This window comes from Protomyctophum bolini (assembly GCF_963924005.1).
Source record: "Protomyctophum bolini genome assembly, chromosome: 22".
Taxonomy (NCBI): domain Eukaryota; kingdom Metazoa; phylum Chordata; class Actinopteri; order Myctophiformes; family Myctophidae; genus Protomyctophum; species Protomyctophum bolini.
The window spans coordinates 14,382,172-14,408,719 of NC_137883.1; the positions used below are offsets into that span (position 1 = coordinate 14,382,172).

At 43.1% G+C, this 26,548-nt stretch overlaps 3 protein-coding genes across 3 annotated transcripts in view; 2 read left to right on the forward strand and 1 right to left on the reverse strand.

Moving 5' to 3' along the window:
• cwc27 (CWC27 spliceosome associated cyclophilin) overlaps nucleotides 1-14,670 on the reverse strand; it is a 58,141-nt gene extending 43,471 nt beyond the window's left edge. The window contains exons 1-10 of the mRNA XM_080756833.1: nucleotides 14,451-14,670; nucleotides 13,304-13,400; nucleotides 8,410-8,522; nucleotides 7,201-7,344; nucleotides 6,623-6,721; nucleotides 5,757-5,860; nucleotides 5,499-5,568; nucleotides 4,574-4,653; nucleotides 4,408-4,435; nucleotides 5-186 (exon numbers count right to left, since the gene is read on the reverse strand). Of these exons, the coding sequence (XP_080612959.1) occupies nucleotides 5-186; nucleotides 4,408-4,435; nucleotides 4,574-4,653; nucleotides 5,499-5,568; nucleotides 5,757-5,860; nucleotides 6,623-6,721; nucleotides 7,201-7,344; nucleotides 8,410-8,522; nucleotides 13,304-13,400; nucleotides 14,451-14,492 (959 nt within the window). The 5' untranslated portion in view covers nucleotides 14,493-14,670. The remainder of the gene's footprint in view (nucleotides 1-4; nucleotides 187-4,407; nucleotides 4,436-4,573; nucleotides 4,654-5,498; nucleotides 5,569-5,756; nucleotides 5,861-6,622; nucleotides 6,722-7,200; nucleotides 7,345-8,409; nucleotides 8,523-13,303; nucleotides 13,401-14,450) is intronic.
• Nucleotides 14,671-15,490: 820 nt separating this feature from the next.
• On the forward strand, nucleotides 15,491-22,513 carry ppwd1 (peptidylprolyl isomerase domain and WD repeat containing 1). Its single transcript, XM_080756607.1, has 11 exons — nucleotides 15,491-15,646; nucleotides 17,155-17,257; nucleotides 17,452-17,555; nucleotides 17,671-17,791; nucleotides 18,094-18,541; nucleotides 19,350-19,540; nucleotides 20,183-20,372; nucleotides 20,934-21,115; nucleotides 21,562-21,643; nucleotides 22,001-22,183; nucleotides 22,281-22,513. Exons 1-11 carry the CDS (start codon nucleotides 15,493-15,495, stop codon nucleotides 22,422-22,424), a joined length of 1,902 nt encoding a protein of 633 aa, XP_080612733.1. The 5' UTR covers nucleotides 15,491-15,492; the 3' UTR covers nucleotides 22,425-22,513.
• Nucleotides 22,514-24,416: 1,903 nt separating this feature from the next.
• LOC308309643 (dual specificity tyrosine-phosphorylation-regulated kinase 2-like) lies at nucleotides 24,417-26,246 on the forward strand (the record flags this gene model as incomplete). The annotated part of the gene is made up of 1 exon (XM_080755553.1): nucleotides 24,417-26,246. The coding sequence occupies one exon, from the start codon at nucleotides 24,417-24,419 to the stop codon at nucleotides 26,244-26,246; it is 1,830 nt and encodes a 609-aa protein (XP_080611679.1).
• Between the last annotated feature and the right edge of the window lie 302 nt (nucleotides 26,247-26,548).

Genomic DNA, 26,548 nt, shown 5'->3' on the forward strand with positions numbered 1-26,548 from the left:
ATACCTGCGGCTGGTCTTCTTCCCTCGCTCCTCCTCCTCGTCCTCCCTGCCGTCTGTCTTTCTGTCTCCAGCTTTGTCTTTCTTAAGCTTCTTGGAGACCATTTCCCTCATCTTGTCCTTCTGGTCAGAGTCGTACTCATCCTCGCCGGCGCCCATCTCCACCTCGCTGTCATCGCCGTCGTTCACCTGTACACGGTCAAGGAAGGTCAAAGTAAACTTTAATGTAAACAGGGGAAATTTGGACTTTGACCCCTGCTGCAGCCACACAAAAAACATCAGTGACAAAAAACACAATAGAAATACATAACAGCGGGGGGGACAACATTACACAAGTGCACACAAATAGTATGGAAATCTAACCTCTCACAGTCAATGGTGTTTCAGAGCCTCATTCAACATTTTAGTTGACACAGGTACAAAAAGATTTTTTTAAACTGATGTACTTCCACTTCGGTTCGCTGTACCTTCTAGGTACAGAAGGGCAGAAGTACAAACTCCTCATGTAAAACACGGGTAACATCAGTGACTATATTTTGGGCCTATCTTAGTGTAGCCTGCTCATAAATAGACTGCAGAGAGGGGAGTTGAGACAAAAACGTAAAACAGTAGGCAAAAGCAAAAAAGAAACATCACATGATTAAATAACACAATTAAGCATCAAAGAAAACAAAAACAATTTTGAACATGAGGGCATTGTCCAAGAAGTAAAATCAGTGGATGTAGAAAAGAGCCAAAAGGTAGGTCTTTAGGCCCTCATTTATCAATCGAGTGTAAAATCTGCCACAGATTCGAGTGCAGGTTTCGTAGTACACCCACGTCGCGTCGCCACGGCATTTATAAAGTGATCGCAAACAGCTGATCCTTCCTTAATTTCGTTCTGACGTTAATAAATGTGACGGCTGAAATCTATCTGGCACGCCCTATGAAATCAAGCCTCGCCCTCGTTTTTGCGACTTGAAAACGGCAATACGTTTCCTGAAACCATGGTAACATGAAAAAATAGGTTTCTCCCGTGCCTTGCTGCTGCCCGCCTCACCCCCCTCTCTCATACACACGCACAGACGCACAGCACGCACACGCAACTTGCAAGCCCAACTAACTGGTGTGTTGTTAAATTAAAAAAAAACGAACACCTGCATGAATTAAATAAAGTTGTAGGTCTACCCTGTCTGTTTCCCTCTCGCCTCGCATGCCTTGCTGTCATGCACGCACGCACCTACATGACATTAAATAAAGCTGTCTGTTTCTCCTCTCGCTTCGCTTCCCTTGCTGCCCGCCTCACCCCCCGCACGCCACGCACGCACGCACATATCGCAATTTGCAAGCAACTTTCACTGTGTGTTGTTAGTTGTATATTAAATTATTAAAGTATTTTTAATTTAATATACAACAAGATATATTAGTGAACGAAAACCTGAACCTGAACCATAATTAAATAACAAATAGGCACACACACGCTGCTGTTTTGCAGGTGCTCCTTGACTCCTGTCCTGTCTGTCTGTCTCTCTCTATCACTGTGGTCCGTCCGTGACCAACTGACCATGCACGTTCGACAGTCTATTTAGATTGCCTCGCAGTCGCTGCAGTGGCTGCAGGACTGTCAATTGTCAATTATATTAATGTGCAGCCAAAATATATGGTACTGGTGGTGGTGGGCTGACTGGCTGGGTTAGCCTATACCTATCGCCGATGCGGTTCCCATGCACTTGCGCTGGGCTGGCACGGCACATTTGACATTCCAGTGACACGTCAGGTTTATTAAACGAGGAGGAGATTGCATATACCGTAACTCCAGAAAGACATTGTTGGCCTGCTGTAGATTAGGCTACAGTACAGTATATGGGTCAGTGACGTGACACCCCAAAAAAAGTGTTTTTTTAAAACCTTTAAATAACAGGAATAAAAATGATTTACTTTTGTTCTACTCACTCTCATCTTTATGGAAACATATTTTGTTTTTAGATATTTTATTGGAATCAGAGTTTATTCAGCATGTTGTTGTACTTGTGCCTAAAATCGTCATATGGTGTGACATGACAATAATTGTTTATAAAATGAAAATGGAGTACACCTTTCTTAAGTTGCTCACTTTATCAAAGTCCTTTATCATAACTAACCTGTAATCCACTATAGTTTTGTGAAAATGTATTAAATCTGTATATTATTTCCGTAATCAACACTCAATGCGAGGCCCATGTTATCGGTCTTTCAATATATTTTGTATTTATTGTGACAAAACTTTCTCTAAAATTACACAAATATTTGTGACTCTTCCTTAGACTATTTGCTATGTAATCCATGAACATTAATGGTTTCATCATTAATAAAGGTATGATTTTTTCACTATTTGGACCGTCACACCAAATGATTTAGTGTCACACCGTATGATCATATCTTCATTTTTCAAAGCAAACTGTGTTTTAACCTACTTATTAGTGAGTACTGAACTTTACAGATTGATTTAACAATTACTCAGGAAAAACAGCAACAGGAAAATTGCTTTAACATTGAATAACATGGCAATGACTGAATAAAACGAAATTAAACACAATTTATTGTGGATAGTTGCAGATTTTAGGTGAAAATGTTTAAAACAAATGTTTAAATGGACAAAAGAAGCATGGGACTTTGTTATTTATTGTTATATCTGTAGGAAAATACAGTTTGTACCATATGGTGTGACAAAAAACTCATATGGCGTGACAGGAAAACAGTCACACCATTATGATAAAGTGTCACACCATATTACGTTTTCTGCACTTAACATAACATTGAGGCTACTAGCTACACATTAGCATGCTAACAACATGCTAGCTATAACAAAGCAACATAGATTTACATGTAATTATGACCAAAAAATCTAATACCTTTAGCTTTTTTAATGAAAAAGGTGTCACACCCACAGACACTTGGAAGAGTCGCATTGGTCAGCGTTCCAACAAGATCGTATTTCATGAAAAGGTTAAAATGATAATTCACCACAGACACCTGTCATGCTATTGTAATGCAAGTGCTGAACAGCCTTACTTAAGAAGTACCTCTCTATCCCAATGGGTGTCCAAACAATTGCCTGTTGAAATGTCCCAAAATGGTGTCACACAATATGATTTTGGTTTGGGGGACAAAATCTTTTTGATCAGAAATGACTGAAAACATTATGCTTGGACTTTGAAAAGATTAGGCTCACAAATAGACATCTATATTATATTTATGGAATTTGTAAAATAATTTTAGCATTTTTTTCCTTAGTTTTATTTAAGTTCCTACTTTGAGAAACAAGGCCGGGACAGTCGCACCATATGATTTTTGCTGTGTTTGGTTGAAAATTCTGAAGAAATGAGGAATGAAATGTTTTAATCTTGAGTATGTTCACATGGAGCATAATGTCCTGCACAATATTCAGAAGGTTTTTGACAAATATATGTTTTATTTATACATGAGTGACACTGAGGACAGCCAGGGACACCATGTCACGTCACCCACCCATATAGGCTACCCATGCATGTTGGGACTCTCCGCAGCTGCACTGCACTATAGGCTATACTTTCCAACGTCATGGAAATATTCCAGCACAGACAGCCCAAATCCTCGCATGTATGCGCTCATGCAAAACACTGTTTAAATGGCTTAAATCAAGCGCGATTTTAATTGTAAAGTTGGAAAGCTCCTACAAATTTCATGTGACACAAAGACACATCTTGTAGGTCTATTCCTTTTTTCTTTTCTTTTTCTTTTTTTTGTGTAGCCCATATACATACAGTTTTATATTAACATTTTAGGAGTGAATACATATGTTTCGATGCCTTTGGCAGCCTCTCAGCTGGTCAAACAATGCTGCTCCGCCGTTCTACGACAGAAAAACAAGCGTAAGCAAGCTCCCGAGCAGACGTGGGATTTGAACGTTGTCAAGTTCAATTTCAAGCTTTGCCGGAAATGGTAAATTTCGGTAATTTCGGCGTGCACCCATATTTTGGTGTACGCACGGTTGATAAATGAGGGCCTTAGTCCTCTCTTGAAAGAGTCAATTGACTGTGGTGCTCTCAACATATATTTATGGCAACAGCGTGAACACTGAGACGGCGGAGGAAATGCAGTCTCACAGAGAGCACAAATTAAACAAGATGAAGCATCCATGGATTATTATTACACTGCTTGGTTGAATGCTTGATTCTGATTGTTCAATCACTGAGCGGTCTGGTATTTTTGAACAATGACCGCTGAACCCAATGACAGACCGCTGTCGAATCAAAGACTCAAGAGCACCTGGCTCATATCAATCTGCACTGCGTTCGGGGTGTGTCAATATAGGCAAAAATAAATAAAGCAAAAATAGCAGATCTACAAGCTACTTTAGGTATTTGTCATATAACAAAGTAAGAAAGGGGATTGGCCGGTTACAGTACATACCTCAGCTGTGTCTCCGGCTTTGGTTTTCCTTTTGGATAGAAAAGCATACATCAAATAACCATTACGATGTGTGATAAGGACTTTTTATTCATAAGAACACTTTCCTGACGGAAAGGAGATTGTGTGGCACCAGTGTGTAAACTACATATAGATCAGACTTTCATACTTATCGACGGCTGGAACAGAGCTCAGTCGGGGGTCGTCCTTCAGCAGGTCATGGCTGCTCTTGCTTTTTCCCTTCAGTGTCTGTAGAGACAACGTGGCAGAAATAATACACATTTTGTTGCCGTCCGGCAAAAACCTCTTATATCCATATTTTAAATTAACGCCCTACTTGAACACACTACAGGATCACAGAAAAGTAGCAGAAGTAGAAGATCCGCAAACTGGAAATACGGTGCGAAGCTTATAGATCTACTACTTTTGCTGTTGTTGAAATTGAATGCTGGAAATGTAAAGGTACTTTCAGACGGACATCTATTAACACAGACGTTTTCTGGATCAAGGAGAGGTCTGCTCCAGCCCAGGTCTGCTCATGAGGGGCGCGACAACGCAAGCATAAAAAAAGTAGCTAAACAGAATCCAGGTCTGGTCAGTCACAGGCGCGTACACGAAACGAGCATGTGCGACAATTTCACGGGACCACGCTCACAAAAATACGCTTGCGTTGTCACCCCTTCACTTCTCCGCGTGTACAAAAAATAATAGTAAGTCTCCTTAAAACAGTTAACAGTTTTGGACATATGAGGTTTGGTTTCCAGTTCCACCCGACAGAGATGTTTTATTAAAATATATTTTCTCTTTGACAGTCGACTTTGAAATACATTTATTATTGTATTTATTTTTGTTTAGATGCATTAAGGTCTTTACCCTGGATGACGAGAGGTGACGAATAAACGGTCGGAAAACACATTGGCAAATATCAAACTATTAGGTTGAATGAGGCAGTCTGTCTATATTTCTATTTTTTATATATTTTTTGTAACAGAAGTATTTCTACATAGTGATATTGATCAGTGTTCTTCCATCACTTTACCTTACATTTGAAAAAAACAACAAACTTAGCCAAATGACTCTTCTAAATGGATTACCTGACTGACTTGATTCACCACCTCCTCGTCTTCTTCGGCTTCCTCTCCAAATGATAACAGACTGAAGTTCCTAGAAATGACATGTAAACACGTTAACGCAGTAATAATAATGATGATGATGAATAAAAATAAGAACAATGAAGCTGGGAGTGCATTGATCAAAACATAGGTTTAGTAGCCGTATGTGATCTGCACGATAGGTTGCATCTTTCGTGAGCTTGTAGGTCCCACTATTTCCACTAAATCCCGAGGACTCACTTTGTGGCCTTTGACTGCGATTTTTTCCCCTCCACTTTGTTTTTGTCCTTCTTGTCTTTCTTCGATTCACGGGGAACGATGTCGTCGAAAGGAGAATGTAATACCTGTGAAGAACAGAACGATGTTATGACAGGTGTTGTACAGTAGGTGGCGCGACACTAAGAATGTCAACAATGTGGACTGGATGACAATAGGATGGTGATTCCCCAAAACCTTTTCTGGATCAGGGCCCACCTGAAAATCCTGAACGACACACCCTTCTGACCACTTAACACAGCAGCCATCGGCCGTGTGCGGCGTTCATTTTCAGACATTTTGTTTGTTTGTTTTTGTTTATTTTAATGATCGATCAATCAATCGATTGTGTTCCAGCTGGATTCAATGGAACTACCGTAGTATACTTTAAGTTTATCTGTACCACAAACAAAACCAAAATTGTACTCACTATGAAACTTTTCTTTTATGAATAAAATGTATTTTTTTAGCCAATCTAAGTATGGTAGACAGACTACCGCTGCGTTAATAAAAAATAACATATACAATTGGATTGGTTGTATTTTGTCTTCCTGCTTTTCTATTGAGACATTTAGATGTCAAAGGTCATGTCTCAACGAGACACAGGATCTGACACAAGTTTTGACCTGATGGCTCAAGATTGTATCCCCTGAGCAAGCAGGCAGGCTCTATTAGCTTAATGGTAAAACTTTCAGCACTTGCAAAGGGAAACCGGGTTCACATCCGGGGTAGAAGAGGAAAGTCACAGAGTGCAATTTTAACAATACAATATTAGTGTTTTGATTTGAGGGCACACTTGCAATATCCACAGGTTGGGAAGGCGCACTGCCGTGGCACATACTGTACTGTACCTCCGACGTTCTTATCTTGTGTGGATTCGACGGCCTCTCCTCGTTGTCACACTCAACTTCTGCTAATCTGAGCATGTTGTAAACCGTGTCTCCTGTGACCTACACACACCGCAAACAAAACAGCAGGGAGATATGATCATTTTACCTATCCGAATGCATTTGCATTGTACAAAAGTCCCTATAAGATGCTTATTATGTGTCAATACGACTATATACGTTAATAATAGCATTGTAGCTATTGTTAGATTATAAGACATTTATAAGCGCTTGGAAGAAACTTGTTAACAGTTTATAGACCACTTAAGTAAATAACATTTAAAAAACCACACCTGTGTGAAGTGAAGGGCACTCTTATCATCATACATCATCTCATTCCGGCCAATCACAATTTGCGTCCTCACCTTCGTCTTCAATGTTTGTGTTTACACAATGTTTGTGTTTGCACAAACACTCAAAGCTGGCCATTCATTGTCAATGGCATTCAATGTTTGTGTTACTGTTAACACAATGTTTGTGTGCGCACAAACCCTCAAAGCTGGACATAGGACGGGCTAGCACCCCTCAAAAATGTTCTTTACCTTGCCAAATACGGTGTGTTTATTGTAGAGCTCATCTGCACGCCCCAGCGTGAAGAAAAACTGACTCCCGTTGTCGTGAGGCCCGGAATTCGCCATGGCGACGAGTCCTCTGCGGTTGAAACGTAGCCTGGAGTGAAATTCATCCTGAAAAGCGGGAGCACAGGAAGTTATATTTAAGAGGCTCCCACAGTTCCCCACAGTACAATCAGGAATCTGACATATTGTCTCTGTTGGGTGGAAACCTCTTAGGGCTAAAACTGTTACTTCTCAGGATTCAAATTCAAGAATGGCAAAAGTAGCAGATCGATTCGTGCTGCGTTTTGAGGTTGCGGATCTGCTATTTTTGATGCTTTTGTGTGACACTGTAGTGTGATCAACTAGGGCGTTCATTTATGAAGTTAGAATATGGAGCCAAGCGGTTTCTGCCCGACAGAGACGATATCCACCATGGTTCTCAACATGAGATCTGGGGACCACCAGCGTCTTACAGGTCTGTAACTCTGAGAGTGTGCAAATGGAACATTTCATCACAGTTAAATGAACACTGAGGAGTTTACAGCGTAGAATGTAGATTGAGGTCTAAAACAGATGGTGGTCCGTCTCACCCCACAACAGCCATCAGGTTTTTGTACTACTGAGTGTTTACTTTTAACCATAGGTTTTACTCTCGAGTCTCGAGTGAGAAAAGCATGGACATGAAGTGGCGCTCGCTGACGACGTATCAGCAAACAACGTGGCTACGTAACAGGTAGCCTGGAACTCACCTATGCTTTTTATGGCATAGGCAGCTCCCGGCAGGATCCGCCGGGAGAATATATGCGCAGCTGCGCGACATGAGACTAATTACTTAGAGCGACAGAGAGAGAGAGGAGCGTGTGTGTGTACATGTGTGCGTGTGTATGTCAATTTTACAAAGGTGCAGACAATCAGAAATCAGCAGAGAGTGAGCAATGTTTGCGCTACTCTATGCCGAATTGAAGTGGACTCAGACCCAGACTTTTTTTTTCTCCCTGGAAATAAAAACGTCTGGGTTTCCGAGGCTACGTAACAGGTGACGTTATGAAATACGAGTCTGCTGCCTGCTGGCCAGACCGAGTAGCGAGTGACAAAACAAATTCACGGAACGCGAATCATTGTGGGAACCCAGGCTAGAGAACCGCTGCTCTGGCAGGGAAATAAATACAGTCCTAGGAGAGAGGTTTTCCTGACCTTGAAGGGACGACCGTAGATAGACTCGCCACCAGTCCCCGTCCCAGTGGGGTCTCCCCCCTGAACGATGAACTCAGGCACCACACGGTGGAACAAGGTGCCATCATAGTAACCTGGACAAAATGACAAAATGACACATTAAAACCACAGCGCCGGTATCTGGCACCAAAAACAGATGTTTAGATGATGGATATATCAGCAATTGCGAACTATTAGTACAAATATATGACAAATGAATTCAAACTGATTAACCCTAGAACACTAAACCCGGGTGATTTTTGCCCAGACAATCATGTTCATGTAATTTTCATAATGTTGCTGAGGTCTGAGGTGGGTCCTTCAGGATGCTCAGTGACATCATAGAAGGTAGGCATGTTTCCCTGGCCACATCCCTGTTTTTTTCTACAGGCTTTTGCCCCCGCATAATCTTGTTTTTTTTTAAATATTAAAGAGTACCTCAAAATGTATTGCTGTACTTTAATATATTTTGATGATAATAATATTTTTATGGAATATATTATATCGGGTAAAATACTTCAGTGATGGTGTGCCAAAACTTTGGTTTAGTGTTAAGGTGATACAATATGTGACTCTGAGTCTGAGCACTGCAGCAGTGGGTGGAGAGTGGGTGGAGAGTGGGTTGGTCCTGGTTATGTTAGCAATGTTCTGTCCAGTCAGTGTTGATCTGGGTGAGTTTAGTCAGTAAGCGGAGCAGAGAATTGAGTAAAGACCATAAAATGTCAGCTAGTAAAGTCAGATCCCAAACGGTAAAAGCGGGCCTCAAATGTCAACCATCAGAGTGGAGTCAGTGGACCGAAAGAGATGAACAATTTGGGTTTTTTAAAAGAGAGGTGTCGTCCGACAACTTTTCAGCTACTGCATCAGAGAAGGAACAGATCTACCAGGCAGCCATGCTGAAGCAGCCTATGTTAAAGTTACACAGAATAGGTATATATATGCATGTCTTTATGTCACTGTACAGTTTTATTTAATTTTCAACAGAAAGCAGAAATGTGAGGGCTAGAGCTTTAAATTAAACGCACGAGGAGGCTCACTGTGCGTGCGTGCGTGGGTGCGTACAGACAGAGATTATATTCATGTTTTTCTCTCTCCTCATTCTCCATCCCAGATGTCTTTAATGCCCAACTCAAACATATCTACAGCAGAAATAGACATCTCAACCAACACCAGAGAATTCCTACAGGAGAGACGCCCTACCACTGTGACTAATGTGGAACTAGGTTCAGGCTTCAGCACGAGCAGTCATCTCAAACATTACCAGAGAATTCATTCAGGAAGGAAGCCTACCACTGTGACCAATGTGGGAAATGGTTCAACACAAGCAGTAATCTCAAATGTCACCAGAGAATTCATACAGGAGAGAAACCCTATACACCTGTGACCAGTGTGGGACTAGGTTCAGCCAGAGCAGTGATCTCAAACTTCAGAGAATTCATACAGGAGAGAGGCCCTACCACTGACCAGTGTGGGACTAGGTTCAGTCAGATCTGTACTCTGAAACTTCACCAGAGAATAGAGGGTATGCGCATGACATCATCATCATACCCAGACAATATGCGGGAATGCCTACTGAGTGGCAGAAAACTACTTTTTGGCCATGACAGGCTTGACAGCCCACAAATCCAAACAGAAAAGTCCTATCTGATTGCATTAAACAATGTTAAATGACTTTAAACTCACTTTTCCACTCACTTTGCCACTGGATTTGCCATTCACTTTATGCATGCGCATACTCTCTATTCATACAGGAGAGAATCCCTACCACTGTGACCAGTGTGGGACTAGGTTCAGTCAGATCCGTACTCTGAAACTTTACCAGAGAATTCATACAGGAGAGAAGCCCTAACACTTTGGCCAGTGTGGGACTATGTTCAGCCAGAGAAGTACTCTCAAAAATCACCAGAGAATGCATACAGGAGCAGTGATGTAAATAGGTTTTCAATGTAATGGGTCCCGGGACACAGGGGTGGTCTTTTAGATGGGTCCCAAGGTCGTTGAAGTCCCACTTCAACGACGTTAGGAGTGACCAGTGTGGGACTAGATTAATCAGGAACAGTCATCTCAAACATCACCAGAGTACTCAGAGGACAGAAGCCCTACCAATGTGACCAGTGTGGGAAATGGTTCAGCAGCAACAGTGAGTTCAAACGTCATGAGAGAACTCATAGAGGAGAGAAGACCTACCACTGACAGTTGTAGATTTTGAGTAAAAATATTTTTCAAAGTACTCACTTGATTAGCTTTTTCTTTATTACATCATAACTTTCAGCGACAGCAGCGTGTTAAAGTCACCATGGAAATGTCATGATCTATTACTCCACTACATCTCAGAGGCAATTATTGTACCACTGCAATTATTTGAAAACTTAATTCAATAACATATTCACTAACAATAATAACAATAATACAATAACAATATTGACTAACGGCTGTTTATGCTTGTTCTGTAACCTGACCTACGTCTGATTATTTTGGTGTGTTTTTAAGTGGTGCAACCCTATAGGGAGCTGTGTCCGAGCACAGAAATAGCGTTGGGTTGGTTTTCATCACCAAGTGTCACTGTTGTGCAGCCTAACACACACACATATTAACTAGAACTGCACTCTGTCGAGTGCATACTTGCTTGTATGCTTGTACTTGCTTGTACTTGCGCAGAGCGCGCAAGTACTTTCGACCGCTACAAACTGTCAAATCTCAGTTTCTCTGTGAAGGAACGTTTGAAATGTTGAATTATTAGGTTTAACTATTACCTTTAATCCTCCCGACACTAAAACATATCGTCATTACGTCACCACCATCGAAAACCATTGGTTTTATACATACATAGTATATGTATAACTAGCTCTCAATGATTACGTAATAAAGATGTGGATTGAATGACCCAATGCCAGAGTCAGGGTTTCCTGCACAATGTTCTTGGCATGGCGCTGCGCCATGCCTGGAATTATTTGCGCCATGCCAAGCTATCATATAACAAAAAAAAATTAAAAAAATTTTTTAAGGGGGCTAGTGAATCATGGTGTGTGTGTGATATGAAATGTCCAGTACCTCCCCAGTGTCCCCCTGAGTGCCTCCCCAGTGTCTCCCCAGTGCCTCCCCAGTGTCTCCGCAGTGCCTCCCCAGTGTCCCCTCAGTGCCTTCCCAGTGTCCCCCTGAGTGCCTCCCCAGTGTGCCCCTAAGTGCCTCCCCATGTGTCTCCCCAGTGTCTCCCCAGTGCCTCCCCAGTGTCTCCCAGTGCCACCCCAGTGCCTCCCCAGTGTCCCCTCAGTGCCTCCCCAGTGTCCCCTCAGTGTCCCCTCAGTGCCTCCTCAGTGCCTCCCCAGTGTCCCCTCAGTGTCTCCCCAGTGTTCCCCTGAGTGCCTCCCCAGTGCGCCCCTGAGTGCCTCCCCAGTGCCTCCCCAGTGTCTCCCAGTGCCTGACCAGTGTCTCCCCGTGCCTTCCCAGTGCCTCCCCAGTGCCTGCCCAGTGTCCTCCAGTGTCCCCCCAGTGTCTCCAATCGCAATACAAGAGCAATAATACGAATTAATCTTAATTTATTAATCCTATTAATTAATTAATCAAAATTTTCGACGCGCGGCCTATGGCCGCGCGCCATAGGCCCCCCTCCCCCCCCCCCCCCCCCCCACGCCCAGCACCATGCCAAAGCTTTTTCCTGCAGGAAACACTGAGAGTGTAATTGGTTTTCGATGGTGACATAATGACGATATGTTTTAGTGTTGGGAGGATTAAAGGTAATGCTTCTATGTATACATGTATGTAATCTGAAACCACTGCCGTATCAGGCACAATTAGTCATTACGTCATTTGCTGGGACGGTGCATACGCAACAAAATTGCTGGGACGGTGCATACGCATCAAAATTGGCGGGACGGTGCATACACATGGAACGGCTGGGACGGTGCATACGAGTCCCGGGCGAAACTCGTACTTGCGCAAGTAATGATTATTTTGAGTGTGACAGTACAGTACAGTACAGTGACAGTACAGTAGAAGGACCCCCTGGGTTACTTTTGTGTTGGGTGCACTTGTATATTTAGTGGGGAGCCTGGGAGTATGTCATATATTGTGATTACAATTACTGACACCTGTGTGTGCTAATCTGTATAACCCCTACAGGGTAATGCAAGCCAAGGCCATCTTAGTTATGTGACAGACCAGCAGAATGAGGAAAGTCCTCATTCATTCCTTTTGGAGACATCGTGTTTAGAGTATAAATCCAAAAGGATTATTGCTGTAGCAGCAATCTATTCAGATCTCCTCCTCGCCTAGGACATTTTACATGTTCAATCGCCTGATATCTGCGAGTGGCCACATTATTTAGCGGACATGAAGTGCATTGCAATGGCGTTCTTAGAATCTTGGTTGTGGATGCTACTTCTATGTTCAGAAATTAGTGTCTTTAGCACCTTGTTCCAACATAACCTAGAGCACATAGGCATTTTAGCAGGTTTATAACATTTTTGATTGTGGTTATAGTGGTCTTGATATCAAAATATTTACCCGTGAGTGGGTGCATAAAAGTGTGGCTCTTCGTGGTGGAGTTGCACTGTGCGCCAACGGCCGCATCTATATTTTCCAGGGATTCACGTTTTGAGTTTTTGACACACGGTTAAATATTTATTGTATGTAAGACTATGATATATTGAGTTACATTTGAGAACGTCTGTGTTTTCACCGTCCGTTGATGCTTCATATCCATATGAGTAAAATCGCCAGGCTCATTTCATTTGTTCATTTTTGGAACACCGTTTATTATATCTAAGATGACGATAGGGTATTTTCGATAACTCTGTGACCTAGGAGGATAGCACCTTCTATCGGCAGTGATGTCATACTGATGCAGTAGTTCTGCCTGGAGCCAATGAGTCATTACCTTCCATACACAGCTGCACAAAGTTCCTGCATGCTTTGGGTGCCTCCTTGGACCACAGCTCAATGTCAATATCACCTGCTGACGTCTTCAGCAGAACCTGAAAGCAGCAGAGCAAAATTATTACGTTTTTCTCTACATTTCCCTTAATGTCTTTTTTCATTCTGATAACTGTTAGCAGAATATTCATTTTTTAAATGTCACTGAAAAGACTGACACACACTTGCACAATGCACTTCCCAGTGTACTGTAAAGCGGTGTAAAGTGGAGTCTGTGAACGCCCATGGCCATATTGATAGTTATGAACCAAATGGACCCTTGCATATCTGTAACTCAGAGTTTAAGAATGCAACCAAATGGGCCCGCTTGTACACTCTTCTTGACTCTTGAGTTAAGGGGGCCTGTGGATTCATTCATACATGTTAAGTCAGGTGGAGCTTGTCAAACCAATATTTTGCACGAACGCACGCGCACACACACACACACACACACACACACACACACACACACACATGTATGACACACACGTATGTATGATAATAATAATTTCCCTCTATATCAGAAGTTATCAGCCACCTGCAGAAAAAATATTGACAGAGGCGGCACGGTCTGGGCACTTAGGCTCTGATAGTTTAACAGTGTGACGCAGGTTTGAGTCCCGCTCCCCCGGGATAAAAGGTTTGTTGTTATTAAAGCTCAATATTATGATAGCAAAAATTGCCGTCCCTCCAGGTCTTTAATAAACAGAAAATACATTTCCAAGTGTGTCACAACAATTTCATCCAATCAGATGGGAGTATCACTATCAGCTTCAATGTTCCATTTTCGATTGTGTCTGCTTTAATATTTTTCCTATTTCATCACTTCACTTGTTTATCCTAAGTGTAAGTGTATCCTCATGCATGAGTTCTCCTGATTTGAACATAATTCTGTTTCTGACAAGAGACCTGTTACTGAACTAACACTCTAGCAATAGTCCAATGATATGAAGAATAGACATTTAACACTTACACAACCTAATTGAATCCCAGTCAAATTACATTGTCTTTAAGTGCAAGCCATAAACTTGGCTTTGAACCTTTGACAGAAGCCATTATGGTTTACCATCATTCTGGTATTTCACAAACTAGTGATCTGTTTTGTTCCTCACCTTGCCATTTGTTGGGGGTTCTTGAATGTAAATGTTACTCATTGTTCCGATGTGCAGTCAGTCAGCAGAGAACAATAACAAGCACGTTTTTCACATTGGCTAATGTACTTACAACGCGACTGTAAAGTCAGATAGATATGGCTATATCAATCTATGAAACAAAACAAATACTGTCTTTAACTGATATCGCGATTTTACTACAGTCCCCAAACAACAGCCATGTTTTGGGAGTATTGTTTACTTTCCATAAATGGGGGGATACTTCGAGAAAACCTTTTTTTTTAATGTGTTATCAATTCCAACCATACCAGTTGGATGTGGATATTTGTGATATCCAAGCTGTATACGGGTAGTTTATTTAGGCAACGGACAGTTAAAAAAACAAATATAGGCAAACAAACATGGTCTCTTTAACATAAACTCCCCTATTTTGTTGGTTTGGCTCAGGTGTTGCATTATAATCCGTCCCTGTAGAAACAACAGACGCCTCCGACCGACCGGTCCGCTACCGCTAATAAATCTGGAGTTTACATACTACTTCACTTTTGCATGTTGTTGTGGATCCTGTCTAGGACGGATACGGAAACGGCCAGTGTGCATAAGTGAATAGTCTCGTGGGCGCTCGTGGGCGGGAGCGTACCGGATACAGTAGACGGGATCTAGACCGGATCTGAGCAGCACTGAGAAGTAAAACAGAATACCAGGATAGCCTAGTAGTAATGACGCAAAGTTAACACTATTTAACAGCACTACACATGAAGTAGAATAAACATTTTAAATTGGGAAGGGGTGTCGATTTTTTTAGTGTTCATATTTGACTAGATGTTATTTTCTAAACAACCGTAGTAAAATAATATGAAAGAAAGAACAAGCCAGAGGTCTATAAGTGCCGAAAATAGCCGATCTACAAGCTCACCACGCGTCGCGGTGCTACGCGTGGTGAGCTTGTAGATCGGCTATTTTCGAAAGCGCGCCACCGGAAGTAGGGTGTCCCGGAAAGACGACCCGACCACCGGTTCCAGGAGGACAACAGACAACAATCATGGCGGCGGAGGGAAGCAATGTGGAGTTGAAGCGCAAACTTGACGCAGTTGATGATGAGACAGAACAAGAACAACCCGGCGCAGAACAAGAGGATGGTGATGAATGGGTCGGACCCATGCCGAGCGAGGCTACACACACCAAGAAGAGAAAAGGTCAGGTTACATGTCCTTATATGTGGTTGGTTTGGTTTCTTTCTGTGAGTGTGAGACGCAGTGAGACAAGACAGCCTGGCATTGGAACTTCTTCTCATGAACACTGTTATCTATCTATCAACCTGTGTGGGCCATGTTTTCCTCTTCTCATTGGATTGCAATTAAATCCCCTGCGTGTCCAGTCCAGTCCCCCCAGGGGGAAATATTCATTGGACTTATTGGCTTCAGGCAGTACTACTTGTAAACCAGCAGGTGTCGTGTACCTACCTACCTACCTAGCCCCGCTCGGAACCCAACATATGTAAAGTTTCTGACATTAGGATGACTTTACCACGTAGGGTCTCTCTTCGGCTAAATGTTACACAGACATACATACCATTGAAAATGTCCGTGCTGCGCATTCTTGATGGTTCAAAAGAAGCATAGGAGCTTTAGGAGACAACGGAAACGGCTGAGAATTTTCCTTTGGTGCAGAAGCCGTTGAGTACTTTGTTTGACCGTTTTGGCAGATCTGAAATTCTCTCTTCCTTCCTTGACTTCCTTATTGATATCCCATTGTACCGCCTCTCGCACCGGAACTGGCTACCTGCGACAGAGCAGATCAGAGGCAGGAACGTAGGGACGGGCAGCTAGCCACTGTCTGCGAGAGGCGGTACAATGGAATATCAATAAGGAAGGAAGGAAGAGAGAATTTCAGAGCTGCCAAAACGGTCAAACAAAGGAAAACTATCAGCCGTTTCCGTTGTCTCCTATAGCTCCTATATGCTTCTTTTGAACCATCTGACGCCCATCAAGAATTCGCAGCACGGAAGTTTCCAATGGTATGTATGTCTGTGTAACATTTAGCCAAAGAGAGATGCTACGGGACCATACGGGGTAAAGTCATCCAAATGTCAGAAACTTTACTACAACGGGACTACTACCTACCCGACATCAGGTGCTGAATGTCTCAATGCAAAAACAAAAACGATACATGATGCATTACGCCATTACCCATTCCGTTAATGATAGCGTGGGTACTGTTTTTGCAAATTATAGATCTTGCTTAATCTGGATGTCCATAATTCAATTTATGCAGTGAATCCACATTCCACTTTTGGAATCATTATTTGTCATTTATTCAGTATGCCATGATTGCCATCTCTGTCCTAGACTCGTTCAAACTCCTTAAAATTCACAGGAACAGGATGTCCCACCCAAGCTTATGGTTTTACACATTTTCATGTTTAATTTCCTGAACACAATAGCCTACTATATTCAATAATTACTGCAATGACTATTCCCGACTCAAACACCGGCTCGGAGGGTTCTGCTTTAAGCTGTGCTCTTGTTGTGGTCCTTTAGAGTTTAGATTGTTCTGAAGCCGTTTAACAAATAAAGCCCAGCACACCATTTTAAAACACTTTCTCTTCATCAAAACTAAGGAGCAGTGCTTCGTTTTGAGCTTTCTTTGAGCAATCTATTGAGTGCATGTCTGACATTTAATTGTCTTTGTTGTCTGCCCTTAGTGTTGGAATACGAGCGTGTCTATTTGGACAATCTGCCGTCAGCTGCCATGTATGAGCGAAGCTACATGCACAGAGACGTTATCACATACATTGTTTGTGCCAAGTAAGTTTTAATCCTTCTAATGTTTCCATAAGTCTAGGAAACTAGTGTACTACTTAGCCTGTAGTTGTTCCAATCCACACTCAACAAGCTGTTGTTGATTCAATCAGTGATATTCCCAGTTCGATGCAACAACCACCATCACTCTGAGTTTCTCTTTTTGTTATCTGACCAAAGTTTATCTGTCCCATTCTTAGGACAGACTTTGTCATCACAGCCAGTCAGGATGGCCACGTCAAGTTCTGGAAGAAGAAAGAAGATGAGGGAATAGAGTTTGTGAAGCACTTTCGCAGCCATCTTGGTATGAATGACATTTCTTGGGTAGATGCCGGACACTGTCATCATGTTTTACAAATTATATTTGTCAATTGGCTCAAACCAGGAATCTCAATCTGTGCGCCTTTCACTTTGTGCAGGTGTGATAGAGTGCATTGCTGTCAGTTCTGAGGGGGCCATTTTCTGCTCTGTTGGTGATGACCAGGCCATGAAAGTATTTGATGTTGTCAACTTTGACATGATCAATATGCTGAAGTTGGGGTATGTGTGCACATATGTTCTCTATGACATGTAAAAGGTTGTGTGCACTGTGCATAATTAATCACAATGGACTGAAATATGATCTGCTGCAATTTCCTTAATGCCAAGATAGGCTGTTTTTGATGAAGATGTTTAAAATAAGTCCTTTGAAGTTTCTGTTTGAAGTCAGAGAATCATACTGAAACTGACTACATGATATTATTATCATGTAGTCAACATGAATATTTGATATATAATAAGCTCTTTGCTCAAGCACTAACAAATATTTGACAGTATGACATTATCTGTTTGACACTGTGCAGCTTCCATCCAGGCCAGTGTGAATGGATATACAATCCAGGGGATGCCATCTACACTGTAGCCTGCTCAGAGAAATCTACAGGGAAAATCTACGTCTATGACGGACGGGGAAGCAACGAGCCGCTGCACACCATTGACAAGATGCACACTTCGCCACTGTCCCAGATCCGCTTGAATCCCAAGTTTAGGGTCATCGTCTCGGCTGACAAATCGGGAATGCTGGAATACTGGACTGGCTTCAGAAACGAATTCAAGTTCCCCAAGTATGTTCACTGGGAGTACAAAACGGACACGGACTTGTACGAATTTGCAAAAAACAAAACCTATCCCACCAGCCTGGTGTTCTCTCCTGATGGTAAGAAAATGGCCACCATCGCGACTGACCGGAAAGTCAGGATCTTCCGTTTCCTGACTGGGAAACTGATGCGGGTCTTTGATGAATCATTGACAGTAAGTTCTACTTGGTCGTTCGTCCTGGAAAGTGAGTAATGCCTGATTTATACGTGGTTGCATGCCAACCGCTACTGTGCACAGAAAATAGCAGATCTACACGCTCACAATGCATCACAGCACAATGCATTCTACGTTTATAGGTTATTTTTGGTGGGTGACAGCGGCATGCAACCAAGTATACAGTAATTCACCCTGATCCTTTTTTTCCCAGACAAATACGCAAACCATGCCCATTCTTTTTCATTTGTTTAGCTGTCCTACCTTTGGCTGGGAGTCCTGTCCGCACCCCGGACCCGGTCTATGTATCGAAGCGTCCCTGAGAAAAACACTTGACCAAAATGCATGAAAATGAGGACAAATTTCACATTATATACAAATATACAGTGACCAAAAAAAACAAAAACAAAGGAGTGAGGACTGGTGACCAAAGTCTATTATTATTATATCTAACCCATTAACGTTAGCTATCCAGTATCTAACCTAAGGCACACGCCATGGTCAAGTATTTATAATATTGAATTTAGAAACGGGCGATAATAACCTGCATGCTCATTGACACGCAAAGCGATTGGCTTCTCTGTGCAGGCACTCACCTAGCAGATCGCTCAGGCATGCCTCACGAGCCACAATGCCTCACATTTGGCACACCTGTGAAATCACAGTGATTGGGTATGGTTTGCACAATTTGTCAGGCCAAAAGGCGTACAGGTGGCTGGAACACACACACACACACACACACTTGTGTGGGTACAGTAAGTCACCTGAATTGACAATTCTCACTCAAAGCTGATCTTTGTGGTGTTAGATGTTCACAGAGCTTCAGCAGATGAGGCAGCAGCTGCCCGACATGGAGTTTGGGAGGCGAATGGCTGTGGAGAGAGAACTGGAGAAGATTGACGGCATCCGTTTGACAAACATCATCTTTGACGAGACAGGGCACTTTGTCCTCTACGGGACAATGCTCGGCATCAAAGTTATAAACGTGGAAACCAACAGGTATGTTTCAAGTGGTCCTGGACTGGTAATGCTTATCTTGTACTGCCATGGTGTTGCTCACCGAAAATAGCATTACATACCTTTGTACAACGAACAACTTAGAAATCAGGCTAACATGTAAGCTCTTTCCTTAAATTGAAAAAGATTGATACTATATTGCTCCCTGGTGCCAGACAGCCTACTTTGTTGACATTGCGTGCTAGTTGTTTTAAAACTAAATTGAAAATCAAGTTCCTCTTATATTACTTGTTAAAAATCAGTTTGTCCTAATTCTAAATTATATTATTATGAAATCATCAGACTTCTTCGGATATTTTAAAGCCTCACTATGTAACCTTTTTTTATGAACAAAATGTAATTTTGTCCAATCTACTGTATATGGTAGAGTATGTTGATACAATATAACTTATACAATTGGGGTGGTTGTATTTAGTCTCCCTGCTATTCTATTGAGACATTTAGACAGTCACACAGATTCTGACCTTTATGGTCGAGATTCAATTTATCCCCTGAGCAAGCAGGCAGTCTCTATTTGCTCAATGGTAAAGATTTCAGCAATGTTACATAGTGCTGCTTTAAGTACATGTCTGTGTGTAATTCACCTTAAATATGACTCAACCTTTTCCTCGTCTGCTTTGTAAGGTGCGTGCGGGTTCTCGGAAAAATGGAGAACGTCCGTGTGGTCAAGCTCTGCCTGTTCCAAGGCATCGCAAAGGCCTCCCAAGTGGCGCCCACCATTGAGATGAAGGCGTCCGACAACCCTGCCTTACAGAGTGGTGTGCCCGATCCCACCATCTTCTGCACTGCGTTCAAGAAGAACCGCTTTTACATGGTTAGATGGGACGAACGTTCTAGTCAAACACATCATGCACATGTGCACAGTGTGAAGCTCAACAGCGCCACTTTGTCACCTGTTGGTACCCTAAACATAGGGACATACATTACAGACATACATACAGACAATAGGGACAGACATTGCTGGGCATTGGAGTGCTGCACTCTATGGTTGCACCACTCAATTTATTTCAATAAAATTATAAATTGTTTGGGGGAAATTTTATTAAAAAATATGTTTAAAATAATGTGGAAATAGCATATCTACATGCTGACAATGCACTTAAATACGCTGTGAGCTTGTAGACCGGCTATCTTTGGTGACAACCAAATATAAAACTAGGCTTACTCGATTTATTCATTTACAAAAAAACAGTTGCAATAATATTTGTGGTGATTCATCATTGATAGTGTAAACTTTGCTAAAGTGCTATACAAATAAAGTTGTGTTGTTATTATTATTATTATAAAAATTATATCCCATGTATATAAAGTTTTGTGAGACATACGGTATATTATTCATATTCTATTATTTATACATCCATGATTTTACTTCCAGTTCTCCAAGAGGGAGCCAGAGGATACAAAGAGTGCAGACTCGGACAGAGACATCTTCAATGAGAAGCCCTCTAAAGAGGAGGTGATGGCTGCCACCCAGGCTGAGGGTCCCAAGAGAGTGTCTGACAGTGCCATCATACACACCACCATGGGAGACATCCACATCAAACTGTTCCCCGTTGAGTACGTCCCGTCCCCCCATGGTTCTGATGTAGCGCTGCAACTAGACATGATCTTACTTTTTTGATTATTTATTTTTTTACGATTGACTAAATCTGTGGTTCTGAAATGTTTTAGTGTCAAGGACACCCAAATTGACATGTATTTGCGTTATAATTATTGTGATTGTATGGGCTGGAGACCCCCTGGAACCTCTCAAGGTCCTGGACCCCACTGGACTAAATCTAGCTATCAAAAATAGCAAACATAGCAGTTCACAATGCACCTCAAGGCGTTGGGGAGCTTGTACTTCTTCAAGTTTTACTACTTTTTTTTTTTTTTTTTTACATTCCTTTTACATTCCTGACCACTGTGATGATGATGATAGTTCAATTGTGGATGATTTCCGTCCAGGTTATTCTGTGTCATTTGTACGTTAAGATGTTTATTCAGATTATCTTTTTCACCAGATGCCCCAAAACGGTGGAGAACTTCTGTGTTCACAGCAGGAATGGTTACTTCAACGGTCACATATTCCACAGAGTAATCAAGGTGTGTTCCCTGTTGTATCGTCTCAGACAACTGTACAGCACTTTATACTTTCATTTTGAGGTTGATGTCTTGAGGCTGATGCTACTCAGTCTAGGGCTTTTTATCGTAAATTAACACCCTACTTGATCATACTACAGCGTCACGCAAGAGCATCAAAAGTAGCACATCCGCAAGCTTGAAACACGGCGCGAAGTGACGTGTTTGGAGCTTGTAGATCTGCTACTGCTTGTCAGTTCAAATATGATTAATGTGGGGGGTCACGGCCTGAAAAGGTTCTGCCAACCAAGCACTGTGGTGGTTGGTTGGTTCAGAACCGTGTCTTACCTGTCTGTATCCTCTGGTCTTCCTGATGAGCAGGGCTTCATGATCCAGACGGGAGACCCCACAGGCACAGGCATGGGAGGAGAGAGTATTTGGGGAGGCGAGTTTGAGGACGAGTTCCACTCCACGCTGAGACACGACCGGCCCTACACGCTCAGCATGGCCAACGGAGGCCCCGGAACCAACGGCTCGCAGTTCTTCGTCACCGTCGTACCAACTGTAAGTTGACTCAGTTGGGCATATCGTTTATATGACAACATGCCATTTTTAGTCTTTCCATCTTCTTCATGAACATGTGCTCTTGTACTCTCCTCAGCCCTGGCTGGACAACAAGCACACAGTGTTTGGAAGGAGTGCTAAAGGCATGGAGGTGGTCCAGAGGATCTCCAATGTCAAAGTCAACCCCAAGACAGACAAACCCTACGAAGACATCAGCATCATCAACATTACCGTCAAATGATCTTTTTTTTCCTATGAGTCTTATAGGTTTCCTTGTCATGCTGTCCCTTTTTTGTTAACCTTTTTTTTAACTGAATAAAGTATTTTAAATGGAAAGTTTCAGTCATAATCTATTGTCCTGTTAATCATAGTCATAGTGACATCAATGAGTATCACCAATGTGTGTGTATATATATATATATATATACATACATACAGTTTGTAGATTTGTATTTCGGTCATTTGAAAATGGCTGATCTTGAAATGAGACATTCTGCATAATGAGTACTTTTACTTTTGGTACATTTTGATGCCAATACTTTCGTACATTTTAATTTCAGAGTATTTCTCTGAGTATTTCTATATCACGGTATTGATATTTTTACTTACGTGAAACATTCGAGTACTTTTTCCACCACTGCATTCTTTATATAGGTATTACTAATTAAGCAGCCTTTGTGAAAAACCGTCTTAAAGCCCACGCGCCTCCATTATTTTCAATGAACCTATCGCACACCGGCTCCGTCCGCCGCGTCGCGCCGATAGAACACGGTTCTATTTTCCAGGCGGCGCCGCAGACAGTGTGCGATGGGCTTAACACCCATTATTAAATGTATAGGGCAATTTCTGGTTCCATAGTTCGGAACCCCATTCATTTTTGAGGGGCGCTAGCCCCTCCTATATACAGGTTTAATGTTTGTTTTTAGTTCAATGTTTGTTTAAAAAATGGCTATTGACAATGAAGGGAAAATTTGCATCATATTGTCTCTTTATTGTAAATAGCATTTAATGTTTGTGTTGGCACCGTTTAACTGTTAGACTTTAATATATTAGTGCCCCTCACTTCATACGGGTGTGATTTTTCTCTTAGAGATTTCCAAAAATATTTATATCAATTTTAAGCCTAGAATTGAGCCATTCCAGGATCTTGGTGAATTGATTCTGTGAAAACAGAATCACTCACCGGGATCCTGGATGGCTTGATTCTAGGCTTAAAATAAGTGAAATAAATATTTTTGGAAATCTATGCCACTGCGTTGCTTACATCAGTGTACTAGACATAGAAAGGCTGGGGTGTCTGGATCTCGAGGCAAGGCAATCTACTGGTAGTTTTGGGATATAGCCAAGTACTGTAGGCTTCCTTAAAAGGTGAAGGAGAGAGTGCATCCAAGCAATAGTAACTGATAGTAATAATACTTTTGAAAGCATAGCAGCGTTTGTTGTAAAGTCCAACCATAGTAATGCACTGAACTTTATCCAATTATGTACTGTATCAGTGTTGGATTTATATATTTTTGGTATTGCTATAATATAAATATTGTGCATTACAATTTAATTTAGTTTGTATCATTATCTCTGCATGCCCGGGAGGCAGAGATGATGTATTCGCCCCATGTCTGTGTGTCTAATCTTGGAAAGCGCCAGATCGATCAGTGTCTGTCAAAGGCTTAATGCGCACTGCCAGGAGGACACTCCACTCTCCACAGTGACCCATCCTGCTGTAGCTCGGCGAGCTATAGGCCTGCACATGAAAGCCTAATACATTAGTACAAAAAACAACGGTTCATTTGCCATCCGCGTTATGTTGCTACAGTATGACTACATCAACACAGAGGAAAAGCTCATGGTTACGTCATCATTCTACACCATATATATAGCTCATTTTGAATCGTAGCATGCCATTGCACAATGCACACTCTTGATTCCAGTCATTCTGTTCAGCCATTAAATTATATAGAATAGAAATAGCACATTGATTCATTGAAAAGGCGCCTTAGAACTGTAGGCGCAACTGCAACATCAGCTTACTATGGCGCCATGGAGTAAGCCAAGGAAAGGCAGTGCAATTGCTAATAATTTGAATACCACATTTCAGCACAAAGGAAATTCAAAGTTCTTTACACAAAAGAGTATGTTGTACGATGACTCATACATGAGAACAGATCACATCCTACAAGGACATGATGCAGATGCAAACAGTCCTTCCGGGCTACCCTCCATGCCTACACACACTATGCGGAGTGACAGTCCTTCTGGGCCCGCCTCCATACCTCCTAAACTCGGGATGGTGAATAACAGTCCATCTGGGCCACCCTCCATACCTAAACACACGGTGGTGAGTAACGAGGGCATAGTGAGGGATCAGGTGGTGGTGCAAGGTGGTCAACTCAAGGTCAATTATCTATATGAAGACCATGCGTACAGCCATAAGATCAACGCTGCTACAGTGGCAAATACCCAGAACATCGGGGCAGCTGTCCAGGTGCCGGGCAATCCCACCCCTGTGTACGGCCTGCCCAGGGAGCACAGTGTGGACAGCACAGGTTCCGGTAAAGGCCCCAGTGACTCATATGGCCCCCAGGGCTGTGGGAATGAGGTCAACAGCACACGCTTGCCCCTGACTCCTGAGCAGGCACTGAGGCTGTACGGCACCCAGCTGACCCCCCTGGAGCAGACGGAGGTCTACTCATACCCAGAAATCTACTTTCTGGGAACCAATGCCAAGAAAAGGACCAACGACATCCCCGGCAGCAGCAACTACAACGGCTACGATGACGATAACGCTCACTACATCCTTGTCCTGCATGACCAGCTGGCCTACCGCTATGAGTTCCTCAAGGTGATCGGGAAGGGCAGCTTTAGTCAGGTGGCCAAGGTGTACGACCACAAGCTGCGGCAGCATGTGGCCCTGAAGATGGTTCGCAACGACAAGCGCTACCACCGGCAGGCGCAGGAGGAGATGCGCATCCTGGAGTACCTGCGCAAACAAGACCTCAATGATACCATGAACGTGGTGCACATGCTAGAGACCTTCTTGTTCCGCAACCACATCTGCATGACGTTTGAACTGCTGGGTATGAACCTGCACGAGTTCATCAAATCGCAGGGCTCAAAGTTCCAGGGCTTCAGCCTGCCGGTGGTCAAGAAGTTTGCCCTTTCAATCCTGCAGTGTCTGGAGGCTTTGAGCAGACTCAAAATCATCCATTGTGACCTCAAGCCCGATAACATCCAGCTCAAGAGGGATGGACGGGGGAGCCATAGTCAATCGCCTGGAGCCAAAGTCAATCACCTTGATGCCGCCATCAAGGTGATTGACTTTGGCTCCAGCTGTTTCGAAGAGACTGTGTTCCGAACGGCTTACATCCAGTCTCGTTTCTACCGTGCCCCAGAGGTGATCCTCGGCATGCGCTATGGCCTGCCCATCGACATGTGGAGCTTTGGCTGCATACTGGCCGAGCTGCTGACGGGTAACCAGCTGTTCCCCGGTGAGGACGAAGGCGACCAGCTGGCTTGTGTCATGGAGCTGCTGGGCAAGCCTCCACAGAAGGTCCTGGTTCAGGCCAAGCGGGCAAAGAACTTCATCAACTCCAAAGGCTATCCGCGCTACTGTGTCGCCAAGACTGCGCCCACGGGGGGCACCATGCTCACAGGGTCACTCTCCCGCCTAGGTAAGATGAGAGGTCCCCCGGGGAGTAAGGAGTGGAGGGCTGCACTTAAGGGCTGTGAGGACCCCACCTTTACTGACTTCATAAAGAAGTGTCTGGACTGGGACCCCTCGACGCGTCTATCTCCAAGCGAAGCCCTCAAGCACCCCTGGCTCACAGGCAAGCTCTTGCACGGGGCCAATAGCCCCCGTCAAGAGGGAAAGAAGTTCCCCGAACACCATTACACATCCTGCTTCAAACCACATGTCACCTCAGTTCAGGGGAATGGAAGCACCGGCACGTTAGCCATTATGCAGTATGCCCCCTGTAATCGCCATTCTTGGTCGACGAATAAACGTCGCCGTACTAAAAGTGAGGACGGTCAGGAGGCTACAGACAAAGCTGGCTACAAACGCTGACAACTGCAGGAGACAGAGGGCAGCTGTGGCCCAGGGGTAGAGTGGCCGCATGGCAACCGGAAGGTTCCCAGAGCTATTGTTGAAGTGTCCTTGAGCAAGACACTGAACCCCTAATTGCTCACAATGAGCAGGTTGGTGCCTTGCATGGTTTCCTCCACCATCGTTGTGTGAATGTGTGTGTGACTGGGTGTATGTAAAGGCACAATATAAACACACCGTTAACACATGACTTCTGTGTTGTGTGATTCAAGTGCCATAGCCAACCTGCAGCTCTGTGCCCGAACCCCTGCCTGGGGCTGACT

What these genes read in the sequence shown, in the direction of transcription:
- ppwd1 (XM_080756607.1), top strand. Translation starts at nt 15,493, where the DNA reads ATGGCGGCGGAGGGAAGCAATGTGGAGTTGAAGCGCAAACTTGACGCA. An exon ending in ACATACATTGTTTGTGCCAA is followed by an intron (nt 17,258 to 17,451) that starts GTAAGTTTTAAT and finishes TCCCATTCTTAG; the next exon opens with GACAGACTTTGTCATCACAG. An exon ending in TCGTCACCGTCGTACCAACT is followed by an intron (nt 22,184 to 22,280) that starts GTAAGTTGACTC and finishes TACTCTCCTCAG; the next exon opens with CCCTGGCTGGACAACAAGCA.